At 35.6% G+C, this 17,221-nt stretch overlaps 3 protein-coding genes across 4 annotated transcripts; 2 read left to right on the top strand and 1 right to left on the bottom strand.

Moving 5' to 3' along the window:
• Nucleotides 1–813: 813 nt before the first annotated feature.
• On the bottom strand, nt 814–2,135 carry LOC123715283 (trypsin CFT-1-like). Its single transcript, XM_045670242.1, has 4 exons — nt 2,054–2,135; nt 1,800–1,977; nt 1,449–1,707; nt 814–1,164 (listed from the first exon to the last, which is right to left on the bottom strand). The coding sequence occupies exons 1-4, from the start codon at nt 2,094–2,096 to the stop codon at nt 853–855; spliced, it is 792 nt and encodes a 263-aa protein (XP_045526198.1). The 5' UTR covers nt 2,097–2,135; the 3' UTR covers nt 814–852.
• Nucleotides 2,136–7,401: 5,266 nt separating this feature from the next.
• LOC123715576 (trypsin, alkaline C-like) lies at nt 7,402–9,866 on the top strand. Its single transcript, XM_045670717.1, has 4 exons — nt 7,402–7,474; nt 8,283–8,463; nt 8,939–9,197; nt 9,516–9,866. Exons 1-4 carry the CDS (start codon nt 7,438–7,440, stop codon nt 9,819–9,821), a joined length of 783 nt encoding a protein of 260 aa, XP_045526673.1. The 5' UTR covers nt 7,402–7,437; the 3' UTR covers nt 9,822–9,866.
• A 3,333-nt stretch (nt 9,867–13,199) lies between these two features.
• Nucleotides 13,200–16,217, top strand: LOC123708915 (trypsin, alkaline B-like). 2 transcript variants are annotated; one of them, XM_045659929.1, is made up of 4 exons: nt 13,200–13,252; nt 13,610–13,787; nt 14,172–14,430; nt 15,437–16,217. In XM_045659929.1, the coding sequence occupies exons 1-4, from the start codon at nt 13,213–13,215 to the stop codon at nt 15,749–15,751; spliced, it is 792 nt and encodes a 263-aa protein (XP_045515885.1). In that variant the 5' UTR covers nt 13,200–13,212; the 3' UTR covers nt 15,752–16,217. The 2 variants fall into 2 exon arrangements, with proteins under 2 accessions (XP_045515885.1, XP_045515895.1); XM_045659939.1 differs by lacking the exon at nt 13,200–13,252 and adding an exon at nt 13,277–13,355.
• Nucleotides 16,218–17,221: the final 1,004 nt, after the last annotated feature.

Genomic DNA, 17,221 nt, shown 5'->3' on the forward strand with positions numbered 1-17,221 from the left:
ATAATTTATCAAAATTGATTAAATATTGTAAAAGGCAATATGGTATCTCTTTTCAGAAATAATTAATACAATAATTTCGGTAGTCTAAAGGCAATAAAGAACTGTCGGATAATCACTTTTGCTATACCTGATAAATTGGCATAATCAATAATGCATTTTAAATTTAAAAATATTGAAATATATACAAAACCCAGCTACAGGAAAATATTAAAATAAACAGTGAGTGATGACAACATGGCCTTGGTATGCCAGACTATAAGCTTCAACGCCACAGGGTCACAAGTGGGAAGTACATTAGGGCACTCCCAAGCGAAGGATGACGGTAATGCGAAGGGACGCGGGTGTTAATCGCCGACAAATTTAGACTAATCCAATTTTTTTGGGGACCTAATTAGGTGTGACTTAATAAGGCTTGTAATTCAGATTTATAAAGTGGTTCATAGGAGCTTCTTAGAACATTGACGTCTGAATTCATTTCTATTACCAAGTCAAGTTACATAGGTTTAAAATGAACAGTACAGAGTGAGTGATAATATAACTCTTTTCTTGGAATACACAGTTGATATATTAAGGTGATATATTTTACGTATATTACCAACCTTTTAATTTTATTAAGATCAACATAATTATGAATTGAGCTTTTGTTACCATAAATAAAATGAATGTACTTATACACAAAAGGCACGTTAATGTAAGTATGGTTAGTATAAACACATTATAAGGGTAATACTATTATTAAAAAATAGGTGATAAGCGGTATTTATCACCCTCTAAATAGTTTGTAATACGTCTCAATGCTTGAATAAAACATACTTTAGGTATCTATATAATTTATTTTATTTGTTCAATATATTACAGAGCGTTTTCCAATACCCAATTGGTATAAGAAGCAACGTTAGTACTTATTCCAGGGTAAGTTTCGTTGGCACATCTATGTCCCCAGGATACGATACCAACGATTATGTGTCCATTCTGACCACTCGCGTATAATGGACCACCAGAGTCTCCCTGGCAGGCATCACGACCTCCAATATCTAAGAGACCAGCGCAAATCATGTTGGGTGTAACAACACCATTTAATTGCTGATAGCGAGTGGCACATAGGTGTTTGTTAATTGTGTACATCTGCGTATGGAGAAGCACATTGGAAGGACTTCCACCAAACTGTGAAAAAAAAGATATTTTTAGACTTGAGATTTTTTTGGGCCAATCCTTTTACATCATAATCAGCCTATTTTATGCTTGCTTACGTAATATATATATATACTACATGATACGTGGTATTATATCGTATAAAATATTTTAATTTGTAGACTCTAGTCATAGACCACCGATTTCTACGTTATGTTTGGTTACTTATACAGGTTGAAACATGCATTTTCAAATTAATATTAAAAATAATTAAATATATAAATTATTGTTGTGTCAATATTATATTCATAACTTACTCTAGTATGTCCCCATCCAGCGTGAATTACTGGGTAATTATCCGGAATGGCAAAGCCATGAACGACAAGAGTACCTCTTTTGACTGACAATGTTTCGACGATAGGAGTAAGTAATTTCACAATGGTTATATCAGCATCGTACCGGGCAAGAACTCTGTATTCCGGGTGATTGATTTCATAGTCCACGTAGTGGACAACGCCACCAGAGTTTCGGATACTTGATCCGGCCCTGATTCGTTTAAAGGTTGGCGAATAATTACTGAAAGCAAAAAAATGCTATTACTGTCACAAAACAAAACAAATTGGTTAAGTGTTGCTATTGATTACATTTAGGAATGTAAAGTAACTTACCGTCCCTCAAAACAATGTGCCGCTGATAAAATCCAGTTCGCGTTCAGGATATTGGCCCCGCAGTTTTGACTCCACCCCGTCCAAGTATTGTAGGATTCTACTTGAACAATGTATGGATAGGTTTCTATAGTTGTCTCCTCCCCACCGACAATTTTCGGTGACTTTTCCTTAGCGTATCCTGTTAGAAAACATGGCGGTCAAATATACAATATTTTATTAATTGATATAAAAATCTTGAAGATGATATAATTTACCTGCTGATAGCACAATTGTAAAGAGAAATAACGTGGACAGCATTTTGTTAATTTACATAGACGTGAAAAACTAGGAAATTTTCTATATATATAGGAGAGCATACATACAAAGCGTCGTTATCTTTTATATCTTTCTGATATTAATTCATAAAGTAGATATGTATTTCAACAAAGTTTATGACTAGTTCCTTTTCGGGATTTTGTCTGCGGAATTTTCTGATGGGAGATAGCTTACTCTATCTATAGAGATGGGTTAAGGATGAAATACAGAAACAAGCCTTGGTGCTAACTAAGAACCGTTCTCTGCGACTAAACTGCGAATCCTGTGTATCCCATACATTTTTCGACGTACGGGAGTCAGACTTAGCGCCATGTTATGTATCTGAATCATAACCCGTAGACACAACATCAGGGAACTACAGCGAGATACTTAACGGCATCAATGAGTAGCACTTAGTCTCGTTTTTAAATCTCATCCTATGATCTTGAACAATAGGTAGTCTTTGTGACGGGTTCCGCCTTACACTCGTCTTATTTTAATATTATTAATCCATCTCCGACAGTACCAATCTGATCAATATTAACTTTATAAATACTAATAAAATTGCAGTATGTGTATAACAAACACATACTGCACACTGCATACAAATGTGTAACAAAACACTCCTTTTTGTTACGACAATCTTAATCACATTTCATTTAACAAAGCCGATCATTTAACAAAATCCTTGAAGTATTACAGCAATAAATGGTTAAGGAAGGAAGGAAATGGAATCCAAATTTTCTATTTAAAGTTTTGCAGAGAAGGATTAAAGGATTCCACGTACGTTTTAGATCAGACAATTGCCCAAATTTTACTTACGTCTATGAAAAAACGTTAAACTAGTGGTGGACCGGCCTCGTGGAGAAAATATTTGAGACGGTAGAGATCCTAGGAAATCAGGTAGCCCTATTCTAAAATGGACAGGGCGCAAGCAGCAGAAAGGAACTGTACCAGGAGAATGCTCCTTTGCGCCTTCCCACATCCCCATTTTAGGACTTTAATAAAACTTTGGAAGAGGCTTAATATGAAGGGAAGTAGGCGACCAACAATGTGCACAAGCCTTATAATAACTTTGCAGCGGTGCTTATTCATACCATACTTTTATATAAGAGCGGGCAAACGGGCAGGACTCTCAACTGATGTTAAATAATACCGCCGCCCTGTCTATGGGCGGCGGCTCACAATGCCAGAGGGCTCGCAAGTGTGTTGCCGGCCTTGAAGAATTTGTTACGCTCTTTTCTTTAAGGACCCTAAGTTGAATTGGTTCTGAAATATAGCAGTTGGCGTTGGTTCCAAATAGTCATGGTGAGTGGCGGAAACTGCCATAAAAAGCGCTCGGTTGTGGTACGACGAACGTCGAGGTCATACGGGTGAAATTTCGTATTCTGCCTCGACACCCGATGAAACTCAGCTGCAGTTATTAAACCGAACAACTCCTCTGAACACTATATGCAGTAAATACAATAGAAAATGCAGTCAACTCCCATATTTTACACATGCCATGAAAGTGATTGGCGTGGACTATTTGAATCGCTCTTTATTAAATACGGTCAAGTGGAAGGAGGCCACTTTACCATTGACTTCTTGAATGAAAGTCTTTCGATATGCCAACCCCGAGTATTCTGATGCTGACTGTGCTCTTACTGAGAATGCCCCTAAGAGGAGAGGAGTAGCGACGAAGTGTGTTTTTTTAGAGGAAAATGTGCAAATTTGTGTCTTCTTGGGGTCAAATTTGACTAGATTTAGTCCGACCGAGACTCCGCTTGTGTTTTAACAATGAATGAGATTTGATCATTGCACTGTCTTATTAGTTTCTTGTTTCCTCTTAAAGTTGTGAAACCTCCGTCAAGCCCTTAATTATCTGGTAGGGCAGACATTCCGTACCTGTTTATATATATAACGTGTTATGGTACCACTGTAGGGCTTAGGGGTCCGGAGGGTCGTTAGGTTTTTAGGTCTCGCACAATATACGTATATTTTGTTATCTAATGCAGCCTACAGTATACAGGTAGTCCCGAACAAGGATGTTATGCTAATGGGCGATAGTTTAACGGATCGCTTTTTTAGCGGTCTTCCAGCATTTTAGGACAATGCCAAACAGGTACAGGTAGCGAAAAAGGCGCGTTATGACTGGAGCCAACTCACAAGTACGCAGTACAATTAGAGGGATGGCATCAGGCCCTCTCGATCTATGAAAATTCTAGAATAATAGAGATTTTGCGGAAGGCTCGTTGCCGAAATAAAATTTCAGGCATCAAAGCATCACCAATTCCTTTGGAAACCTTTGGCAAGAGACGGCAGAAAGCTTCATCTCCGCCAAATCTGGTACTACTATACATTAAACTGTTTGAAGGACCTGGAGCCACACTTATATGCTTTTTAAGTTGGCTAGAGATGTCAATGGCGGGTCAACAGAGACCTGATAGTTCTCCGGATGCGAAGTCAGCAAATGATCCAACAAAACATTATAAATTGATAAGAGATAATATATTGCCTTATATTATCTCTTATCAGTAGCATAATTAACACAATAATTTCGGTAGTCATAAGGCAATAAAGAACTGTCGGAAAATGTCGGGCTAGTAATCACGATAAGCTAAAAAATGCTGTAACTCTCACAAAACAAATCATGCATAATTATTTTCAGAATTTTTTTTTTATAATCGGTGAAATGTTGCTATTGAGAGGAATTTAGAGCTGAGGTAAAAAGTCCCTTTTTGTATATTTTTGTGCATGTTACTTTAATCAAATAAATATTTTTTCTATATTTTAAAATATATATACTACTTTCTTCTAGATATAGTTGCAAATGTTATACAACTACTATATACTTTCACTTTTTTATATTGAAGATACAATCTGGTTAAACTTTATTTATCTTTAAATAACAAATGCACGATAAGTTCTCTACTTTCCGACCATATGAAGGTTAACATTAGAGAAAAGAAGCGAGATATTAACAAAATCGTTATGATACCAATGAGTCGGACTTAGTCTTGTCTTTAAATCTCACCCTAAGAGCCTATATATCGCCGTTGATCTTGGGCAAAAATTTGTGATAGGTTCACCTTAATGTACATGAACAATTGTAAATTGTATCAATCCTACACTAACAGTGAGATTGTTTACTTTTGTAACTAAAAATCGACACTTAAATTCAAATCTCTCAATAATTAGACATTTAAATACTTTCTTCAAAGATTTCTTGATTTTCAAAGTCATATTTTGCCATTTTTATGCGGAGTTAAAGTTGTTTATGGATTATAAATACCATAGGACAATCTATATGTAATTTATATTTCGGGGTATGTTTATAAAATAACATTTATAAATCGAGAAGTTTAAAAAAATTATATCAAGCTCCCATATTTTTCTGTAAAATATTCGCATTCTTATAAGTAGGAATACCCAAGTGTGAATATACGTAAAAATCAAAGTACCATAAGTTTTATATTTCTGGCTGTATAGCAGTGAAGAAGAATATCACTTTTGATAATGACTCAGCAGACATTTGCGAATTATTGTAACAGAGATTTAGTTAACGGGGCTTAATAAGCCAAATCAATCAGTCAACCTAGTGGGAGCGCAGACACGACCGGGACAGTACCAGTACCTCACAGAAAACCGGCGTGTAAAAACGTGAAGCAATAAGTTCATCTTTTTGTTTTCGCGTTTCGGGCGGTAAGTGAAACTCCCGGAGCCCATAAAAAAAATAATGAAAGTGCAGTTCGAACAGATATTACCCCACAGAGCAAACGGAAGGAACGGAATTTACTTTCACGCTTACGGTGGCATGTACCAATGTTAGGGGGCTCAATTCTAACCTAAATGCGGTTCACTTTCATCTTGGAACTATAAAGCCGACCTTAATTTTACGTACTGGGACTCAGATATCCTCCCCGGCCGATACTTCCACCTCTCCTATCCAGGCTATAAATTGGAACACTCTTTCCTTTTTTTTCTATGTGCCGCGGGCGAGAGTTGGCATGTACTACAGAGAGGATGACTTTTCTTGCAGCCTCGGAATGCTTGAAGAAACGGACCCTTCTAACTTCTGACTACGTGTAGACTGCAATTCTACGCTTGCCTGTATAGGCCCCAAATGGGAAATGTTGAATCTGACCGACTCATTGAGCGTATCCAAATGGCTACAGTTATCTGATCGAAAATGTCCCGCCCAACGAAATGGTGATACTTGGCGACTTTAACACCAACCATGTCGAGTGGCTTGGCTCTGACCAATCTCTCTCCGAGCGGCTTGATCCCTTGGCGATGCGTTGGTTGATGTGGAGTCTGCATCTTCTACCGCATTTACCATGGAGTGTGTTCAGAGGAGTTGTTCGAAATTAATACCTGCAGCTAAGTTTCATCATCAGATGTCGAGGCAGAATATGAAATTCCACCCGTATCACCTCGACGTCGTTGTGGAATAGAGCGTTCTTTAAGGCAGGTTTTGCTGCACACGTCCACTATGTGGAACCAGCTGCCCACTGAAGTGTTTCCGATTCGACTTAGGATCCTTCAAGAAAAGATCGTAGCATTCTTAAACAGCCAGCAACGCACTCGGGAGCCCTCCGGCATTGAGAGTGATTAGTGATGAGGCTAGGCCAGAGGTAAAAAGAGGCTAAAAAAATGAGTACCTAGTTTAAGATGGACAGGGTGCAAGCGGCAAGACGAAGAATTACCTACATATGTTTGTGTCCAATATCCAAGTATGGACTTAAGTGAAAACTCTGGAGGTGGCCTTCAGTATGAAGTGAAAAAAAAACATTTATTTCAGACCATTATAAGTCCATATATTGTTAGTAGAGATACGTATAACTATGTTAGCAAAATTATTAAAACATTAAATTCAAAAATCTCCGTTGATTCGAGGCACCAGGTACAGGTATATGAACCCAGTGTCTCAAAACAGCACATTCGGGTTTATTAGCTATAACCATCAGGATATTGTTAGTACTCGCACGAACCCCACGCATCAGTGAGGCTGTCCGGATGAAAAGTCATCCACATGTGCATCTGCAAACATACCCGACGCGCTACAGTACCGCGAGAGCCCCAACAACATCTTGGAAACGTACTATATCGATATTTTCAATTTTTTTGTTTTTTTTCGAATTTGAGTATTCTTTCTAAACCAATTTGTCAAATGGATATCTATATATCTATCTTTCCTGACAGACGAATAATAATTATAGACAACTCAACTTTAAATTAGATAATTTGATAAGACTGATAATTTACTATACCAATAAAGAGATAGATTATTTTTTTACGATCAGCGCCTCTTTAAATACCCAACGACGCAATCTCCCTTCAGTTTGACGAAGAGAAATTCAATATGTCGCTTCTTCCATTAGCAGTCCTGCTTTTTGTAGGTAAAAACTATTTGTTACATATTTACTCGTATATCTGTTCGTAGATTCAACTTTGTGATCTGCCGGACGTGTCTTGAAATCGTGGTAATTAATAAATTGTTCAGGTAAAATATTGACGTTTGTCAATATATAATAACAGTGCTAAGCCATATTGTTTTATCTGTCGTGAGTAGGGATTGCCAACTCCAGTCGAAATCGGTAATTCAAGATCTCGTGGGATGAAAAATTACAATGTCACAAGATCTCCGTAATTTCGACATCTCGAGTAGTTTTCGAAAACCAAAAGATTTTTTTTTACTTTTATTTTTTCTAACTCTTCCTTTTATTTATTTATAGTTAATTTCGAAACATATTCATTAGTTAGCATGAAATTTCTATACTTCTGTAATATTAATAAAATTACCAAATGATTATTATTATATATTATATAATTATCCGTCATCATATTCGGGCCTACATTTTGTTCAATTAGCTTACGCCACGGAAAACCATATCATTACTCTTACTTAATTAAAACTGCTTATTTCAGTCTAGATTGTAATATTACCGCGTGTTTAGCTTATATCGTTACACACTATTTATTCTTAGATATTAATCGCTCATGAATATAAACATTTAGTTTGGAATTATAAACGAATTTTATTAATATAAACAAATTTAAATTAGATTGCTAACATACGATATTTAAAACATTTCTTTATGTAAAAGAATATTTCCAAATCTTACAAATATTAAATCCAAACACATTTACTAAACGGCAGTAACGTACTTAATATGGCATAAGTATTTTAAATATTTTTAATTTCAGGAAGCGCTCTCGCCACATCCAATAGAATTGTTGGGGGAGAAGAGACATCAATCGAAAAGTATCCATACATAGTGCAAGTGGAGGGCTACACTACATTTAATGGTCACTGGAACCAAGTGTGTGGAGCCAATATCCTTTTAAAAGACTGGATTTTGTCAGCAGCGCATTGTTTTGAAGGATGGTAAGAAAATGTATTTGACGGCTACAAATATACCGTTAAATATCATCGAATATAAATGCTATGATATTTAATGGCATAATGGAATCAAAGCTATAATTAATTGTTACATTATGTTGTGTTCGGAATAATATTCATTTTACCTTAATTACATTATGTATTGGAATCGGTGCGTTACTTATTAAGACTTCTCCTATAGTAAAACATCTTAATTCTTAACCATTTATAACCAATTAACCAATATGAAGATTTATTTTACCCTAAATAATAGCACGTATATCCATGCAACGCTGTAATTTTTATCAATTGATCGTAGTAGTGTATCCAAATAATAAGATACAACATGTTTACTCTTTGCTTTGCTTCGGAAAGTATACGATTATATGATATTCACCCCGCATCTTTAAATTGTACTATATTATTAAATTAACAGTCAACACTTTAATTGTGTAATTATAATGGACGTATAATATTTTAGGACCTATAGACCTGAATACAGACGTATCAGAGCTGGCACCACCTACCGTAGTGAAGGTGGAGTTGTCCACTACGTAGATTATGAGGTAAACCACCCAGAGTACCGTAAAGTCTCAAGATTTGATGCCGATATCAACATTGTGAAATTGTCTACACCTTTGGTCTGGAATCCAGTAATCCAGAGAGCAACTATCGTGGCACAAGGCTATGAGCTACCCGATAATGCTGCTGTGGTCCACGCAGGTTGGGGGGACACTTCTGTAAGTACATAATTATTAATGATATAATATATCATTGTAAAATATAATAAAATCATTTGTAAATAACAAATATTATTTTTGAGGTTTAGTAAGTTATATTTGATTTCTAATTTAATTGGAAACAGAAAATAACCAAAGGAAAACGTCTATTAATCAAATTAAATATATCTTCTTTGCTACTAGTATTCCATTAGCTGGAGTCACAGGAATTAATAAAATCAGGTCAATCGCCGTCTGAATGGCCTGGGTTGTTATCAATACTGTATTTGAGCTATGAAAGTAGTTCTTAGTTAAAATTAAAACTTATTTCATTTTTAGTTTGATGGAGTTGCATCAAGGGTTCTCCGACACGTAGAATTGTACACAATCAACAATATCCTCTGCAGGGATCGCTACAAACTATTACCAGGCACTAACGTCGTTACACCTAACATGATCTGCGCTGGACTTTTAGATATTGGAGGACGTGATGCCTGTCAGGGAGACTCTGGTGGTCCATTGTATGCTGGAGGCATTGTCGTCGGTATAGTATCCTGGGGACACACATGCGCAAATGCCACATTCCCTGGCATTAGTACCAAAGTCTCTAGTTACACTGACTGGATCACTAAGAACGCTCGCTAAAATCACCCTTACTTTTCGAAATAATATCGTACTTATTTTCAGTGATTTTTATTTTTCGTTCTCTCATTCCGACGATTTCCTAACACCCCTTTTATTAAAAAATATTAACGTATACCGTAGAGGCGTTAGAGTACTCGTAGGGATTGGGCCTCCTTTACGTGGTTTATTCGGGCTCATTGTGCGAGGTCAATTTAACTGAAAATTGCCTAAATTTAGTGAAAATAAAATTGTGTTGGTGTCACAATAATATAAGTACAGGGTTTAAGTCAACATGACAACATGACAACAGTTCATACAACAATGACAAATACAAACAATATGGTGGAACTACAATTGTCAATAGCTATCGTAGAAATGTAAAGCCAAACATAGAATTTTGGTAAATTATAATAGAAAAGTAGATTAGGTGATTTATTTTTACTTTAACGACGTGGAGAGAAAAGGATAGAAAATGTCAAATATCATATATCCATTCAAATTGGCATACTAAATCTTTTATGAAATACATACAAACATATAGAGTGAAATATTGTAATGGTAGGTCTATTTATAAAACTGAAATATTTCGTCACCCTTGTGTTACATTCCATGACAAATTCTTCTGTAGTATTTAGTGGCTTATAACACATTATATATATATATATTTAAAGTTTTTGACCAGTCACAATACATCAAGAAGTCCAGAAGTCAAAACTATCTAGTAAGATTTCTCTGAACCTGTTAGAGAAGTGACACTTATCATTTATTTATTGTTGATCACAACCTATCTTTCTAGATGTAATTGATAAAACTTTGAAAATGTGTAAGGAGCTTATCAACACCCATAACGTGCCTAATACCCGGAAACCGCTTTTTCTTAAAAAAATATAATTTGATACACATAAAATAATCACAGCCGTTTTTTATAACATACTAAAGAAATAGTGCCTTCCTTGTATCTATTTCGATTCTATACGGGTCAGATGTGCTAGAAATGTAACCATATAGAAGATATAGGTGCGCGTGAGACGAACACCATATAATAAAATTAAATAAAGTTTAAGTTTAAGGTGTAATTAACACAGCACATTAATGCCAAGTTAGAATGAAGCGAGAAGAATACAATAAAGAAAGACATCAACGAAGAATGATATAAGAGAAAAAAATGCTATTGCGAGCACAACTTCCGCGTTTAGGAGTTTGTTGATGCTATTTCTTTACATTTTTTTATAAATAATTACGTGCTATTCGCCGGTATTACTTTTATGGTTACAGTGTAAATTCTTGGAACATAAAGTACAATTATCAATAATCGAGTTGATTAATCTTTATATAACCATACTAAATATGTTATCTTTTATAAATATAGGCCATAAATTTGTGGGATTAGATTACCTACTGTCATAGTGTCATAAATTTACATAATTACTATTATACCAACAAGGTCACACTTAAGCATAACCCAAGAAACAAGTTGCATAACCTATAACTGATGTAGGGCCCTCAATAATAGGTGGACGTGACACAATGCTTATTAGTATAGCCATGCTTTATGTTTTGGGTCACCACAATTTAAAAGCGTACCGCGTTAAATAAATATACTTCAAACTTAAAGCAAAGCTGAAATTTGAAAAATTTATAAGCGAAGCCGACGCAAACGTTTCAATGTTTTTAAATAACCATAATCAGTCCGTACAATTTATTAGCACTTCCCGTAGATAAGCTGGATTTAAGAACAAACTGAGAATTATCTATAGCCACGTGTTTGCACAAGTAACAATCAAGCCCGTCCAGTATCTTGTTTATAAAAATAATAATAGATATGGTACAAAAATGTTATGATGTTACAGCTTAAAGTGCGTATATTCTGCCACACATAATGGCTTGCACATTAAAAGGTATAGTAGAAGTTACAATTACGTTATAAATCATATCGTTACAGTCAGCTCTTATATTATTTTATCACTACATCATCACATAAAAATATAATATAACGTTATCAAAATAATATTAATTATATTGTTTCGCGTAAATTATTATTAATAGGTGAATTACCTCTAGTCACTAGGACTAGGACTGCCTTACATTAGATATATATTATCCTGGGGACACAGATGCTATGATACTTACCCATCAGCACAGTCGTCACTACAGACATAAATATTTATGAAAATGCTCGCAATTTTTTAGAAATAATAATCAGTTTATATCTGAGGGCACGGAAGTGCGCCCGCCAAGTCGAGCAAAAAACGGCACAGCCGTACCATCATTTTGTCAAAGCAGTTTAGGCCTTTTCGACCCCCTATAAGGTTGTTGTGGATAAAATTTAAGCCTGAATCAATCACTCTGAGGCAGTGGTTGAAGAACTAGAAGTTGTCAAATTTCTTAAATTTGTCACTTCACTCAGGTACTGACGGACTATCAATAGGATATGCTTTAACTTTTAGCAAACAGAAGCTTGAAATTAAGAATACTATTAGTATATGATATATAGTAAAGTAAGATTTATAATACTGTTATGGTCAGTATAATGTTAGGTTTGCTTATTACGTAACAACTTACAGAAGGGACTGAATAAATTAACAGCCTTGGTATTGTATCTCGCAAGTTTTGGGCTAGCGTAGCAAGACTTGTTTTTTTTAACAAGTTATGTTTTTGATAGCATCCTGCTTTAATGGAGAGATACATCATTGAACATCTCTAACATTGATAAATAGATCCTTTTAATAAACCAAAGACTATTATATCAATCCATTTTTAGTTCATTCAAACGGCTGTTGAATAGGCTTGACAGACGTGACTCAAACAGGCCACATCTCACTAACATCAGCTGGGATTATGGCCGACCATCTGTCCAGTTCTGTATAAAAAATTGTAAAAAAATGTATAAATATTGAATTTCTTTGTATTTAACATATTATTAGTATAGCCATGCTTTATGTTTTGGGTCACCACAATTTAAAAGCGTACCGCGTTAAATAAATATACTTCAAACTTAAAGCAAAGCTGAAATTTGAAAAATTTATAAGCGAAGCCGACGCAAACGTTTCAATGTTTTTAAATAACCATAATCAGTCCGTACAATTTATTAGCACTTCCCGTAGATAAGCTGGATTTATCTACGGGAAGTGCTATACGAGGTTACATGCAGTTCCAATAAACAATTTATGAAATGGAAATCGTGTTTTCTTAAGTAAAGCTACGAGAGAAACGGTTAACTTGAAACAATAAAAGTTTCGTCGATGTTCAGACCACGATCAGTTTTACACAGATACGTTAGCCGAAAACCACTAGGTCTAATAAAGATAAGAAATTATTAATTTACAACTGTTATAGTATAATCATCATTATCTCTGTCTTTAAATACAACAACTTCGACAAACTAGACTTATGGAGAATGTGGACTCACAATATGAATAACTTACATACATTAGTGTTCGTCCTTTTTTTTGGTAAAAGTGAAAATTTCTATTGTATTAGACTATCTGCGATCCATATATCTAATCTTGTAATTATAGTTGTACCCAAACTGCGTATATCGTGTTTAGTTTAACCGTTGGTTTGATTTACTATTATTTACATAATATATATTATTATTTAACAAGAACAATACCAAATGCCTCTTACAATCAGCTTCATGTATTGTAATTAAGTGTATATATAAATTAGTTGATTGTAGCCCCTGATAATATTAATATATTTAAGGGCATTCAGTCTAAAGTCAAAATGTTACAACAGTTATTTTCCTGATTTTCTTGTAACAATTGCGTAATAACAAATAATTGAAATAACGTTTTTTTCATTTTCAGGGTCTACCCTGGCTAAATCCAGCCGTATTGTCGGTGGAAAAGACACAAGTATTGAGCAATATCCCGACATAGTTCAAGTTGAGATGCACCTTGGTTGGGGTGTTTGGAATCAAGAGTGCGGGGCAACTATTCTAAAAACTTATTGGGTCTTATCAGCAGCTCACTGCTTCAATGATTGGTATGTTTTCGTTTTTTAAAACTTTATTAACTATGTGTAATTCAGCAATTATCGACGAATGGATCAATCTAATTGTATTTCATGACGACGAATATTCAAAAACTAAAACTAAAGCTAGTCTTGTGGTCCGAAATCGAATGTAAATAAAATAATTCGATCCAATTCGTAAAATTCCACAACCGTTAACACGTAGATGATATTTATATGAATTATTAACAAAATTTAAAAAACACAGTGTATATGATTCACAATATTAATCTGTTATATAACTCAGATTTTTGTTCAACAAAAATATGTTCGTTAAGAAAACGCTACAAATAGTGTTAAGTGATTAATGGAGTATTATTTTCCATTGCAATGAACCCACTATTAAACCAATTTCAGGCTCTACACACCCGAGGACAGACGTATCAGAGCTGGAACCACTTACCGTAACACTGGCGGTTTCATCCACTATGTGGAATATGAAATTAACCACCGTGGTTTCAACGTGGCATCCCCATTCGACGCTGACATCGCTGTTGTAAAACTTAAAACTCCTCTCAAACTCTCTCCTTCAATCCAAAGAGGAACTATCATTAAGCACGGCTTCGTTACTCCTGATAATTTACCAGTAGTGCATGCTGGATGGGGAGATACAAGTGTAGGTATATTACTTGTAGCAAATAGCTTCAGCTTAATATGCTACATCTATGGATACAATTTCTGATTCAGACGTACGCCGTATGTCAATACGTTCTTATATATAACATGGGAAACGGGCAGGATTCTCAACTAGCGCCTTCCCTTTAAACATAATTGCCTCTGCCCATCTGTGAGGTATACAAGAAGGTTACCAGCGACCACAACGAAAGTCGTAATGATAATCGCTAATCAACTGGTGGATACCTCTGGAGCGGACCGTTAATAATGGTTTCCATTATTTTGAAGAACATGGCTATAGCTATTTGGCGATAGTTGGAATAATCATAGCGGTCACCTTTTTTCGGTATCGTATGTATTGAATGTATAGTGCCTAGCGAGTACAGGTACAGGACCTTGAGGCAGTGTTATATGCTTTTTTAAGTTCGCAAGTATTGGCGTCACGAGATGTCATCGCTTCCGCCCACGCTTTAAAGCATTCTCGTTTCCGACGCGAGGTTGCCTTGCAAGAATGTTTAAACCAGGTGACTAGTCTCCGATCAGCATCGCAGAAAATAGAATAAAGAGTGCCGTGCACTACAGAACAACTTTGGCGATAGAGTCAGCAACGGAATCTGGAGCATCCGACGAAAAGTATATAGGCCATTTAGAGTAGGACGCGAAAACAAACTGCATTTTGTCCCAATCTGCTAACCTGTAGTGCTTAGTACATAGGGCGAAAGCACAGTGGGGTCGTAGTTAGCGCAAGTAAATATCTTTCTCCGGACCAGGCCGGCCCGACCCTCCTTTGGGTCTTGGGTGTCTGGAGGTCAGCAGAAAATCCCGTACGTATGACATACGGAAGTCACAGGTCGCGCTACGTCATGTCTATGTCTATAGATTTTATAACACACGGGAGTTACTAACTCTCGCTGTTCACGACTACAGTACGCGTTTAAATCCGTTAAAAAGTTTTACTTAATCTATATATAAGTAATACAGATCTTAAATAAATAAAAATATTTCAGTTCAATGGATTACCGTCATCAGTCCTTCAGCATGTTCAAGTATATACAGTCAACTATGATCTTTGTAACCAACGTTACCGGCAGTTAGGCGGATCAAGAGTTACTCGTAACATGATTTGTGCTGGTCTTCTGGATGTTGGAGGTCGTGATGCCTGTCAGGGAGACTCTGGCGGTCCATTATACGCGAGGGGTGATAGTGGGAATGTCATCATTGGCGTGGTATCCTGGGGACATAGATGCGCCAACGCAACCTATCCCGGTATTAGTACTAACGTTGCATCTTATACAAACTGGGTATTGGAAACTGCTCTTTGAAATACTAAATCAAGTTAGTTAATGTTATTGTTTTTTTTTTGTGTATTTTATCTTAACAACCTTAAATCACAAACAACCTACCAACAACAAAAAATGAAATGTTCTGAATATGCATATTATGCATAAGACACAGGAATAAACTCCAATTCCAACTCAAAACAGACTCTAGTAACGAAATACTCCAAATAACATACAGACGTTATCGTAACTACTGCAACAATTTAATTAAAAATCTGAAGCGCAAGTATTATCGTGACCTATTATCTAAAACAAGCAATAATACTAAAACCCTCTGGAATGCAATTAAAGAAATAAGTAATCTACACAAAACAAAAAACAATAATTTAGAACTTATGCAAATAAAGCCTACCTTTGAAGCATCACTTGCTCATATTATAAATAACTATTTTGCAAATATAGGTCAACTATTAGCAAAAGAACTACCATCGACCCCAAGAAACTTCGACTTCCAGTCTAACAATAAGACAATTAACATCAATAGGAATTGTTGACACTGAACCCAATGAAATCTCTGCTATAATAAAAAACCTTAAATCAGAAAGTGCAACTGGAATAGATAATATTTCCAACCGCTTCTTAAAACTAGCATCACCATCACTTTCTCCTATTATCTCTCAATTATGCAATGTATGTTATAAAACCGATGTCTTCCCTACCATTCTTAAGAGTTCAATTATCCATCCAATCTTCAAAAGTGGTGATAAAAAAGACATCAGTAACTACCGCCCAATCTCTATCTTAACAGCTATATCCAAAATCCTAGAAAAAACTTTAACTTTAATTAACTCAAGAATAATATCCCACCTTAATAAATACAATCTCCTCTCACCAACACAATTTGGTTTTAGGTCAAATTGTAGTACTGAAGATGCTATCCTAGCCGTTATAAATTACCTAGTTGAACGCCTTGACCGGAAACAAAAGTGTCTTACACTATTTATCGACCTCAAAAAGGCATTTGATACTGTTTGTGTTTCAACTCTGATTAAGCGCCTGGATAATATTGGCATTAGAGGAGTCTTTCTCAACCTCTACAGATAGGACTCAAAGAGTTAAGCTAGGTAACTTAATTAGTAACGTGAATGAAAACCCGATTTCTTTCGGCGTCCCTCAGGGCTCGGTTTTAGGGCCAACGCTGTTCTGTGCAATACCAAAATCAATAAAGGTATCATCACTTGTTATGCTGATGACATGGCACTAACTTTTTGTAGGGATACATGGGGGGAAACTTATAAAAATGCAGAAGCGGATCTTTACAAACTTAACGCGCACTTAACCAGCAGTCAGCTAACTATTAACCCATCTAAAACTAACTTCATAACTTTTGCTATACGTGATAAGAGCCAACCCCCCTCTAATCTTAACATAAAATTACACAAACTAAATTGCATTTTAAATAAAACCCTTAGCTTTCATAATCTTACATACCACAAATGTAAAACCACTTTA

The sequence above is a fragment of the Pieris brassicae genome, chromosome 1, assembly GCF_905147105.1.
Source record: "Pieris brassicae chromosome 1, ilPieBrab1.1, whole genome shotgun sequence".
NCBI classification, from domain to species: Eukaryota; Metazoa; Arthropoda; class Insecta; order Lepidoptera; family Pieridae; genus Pieris; species Pieris brassicae.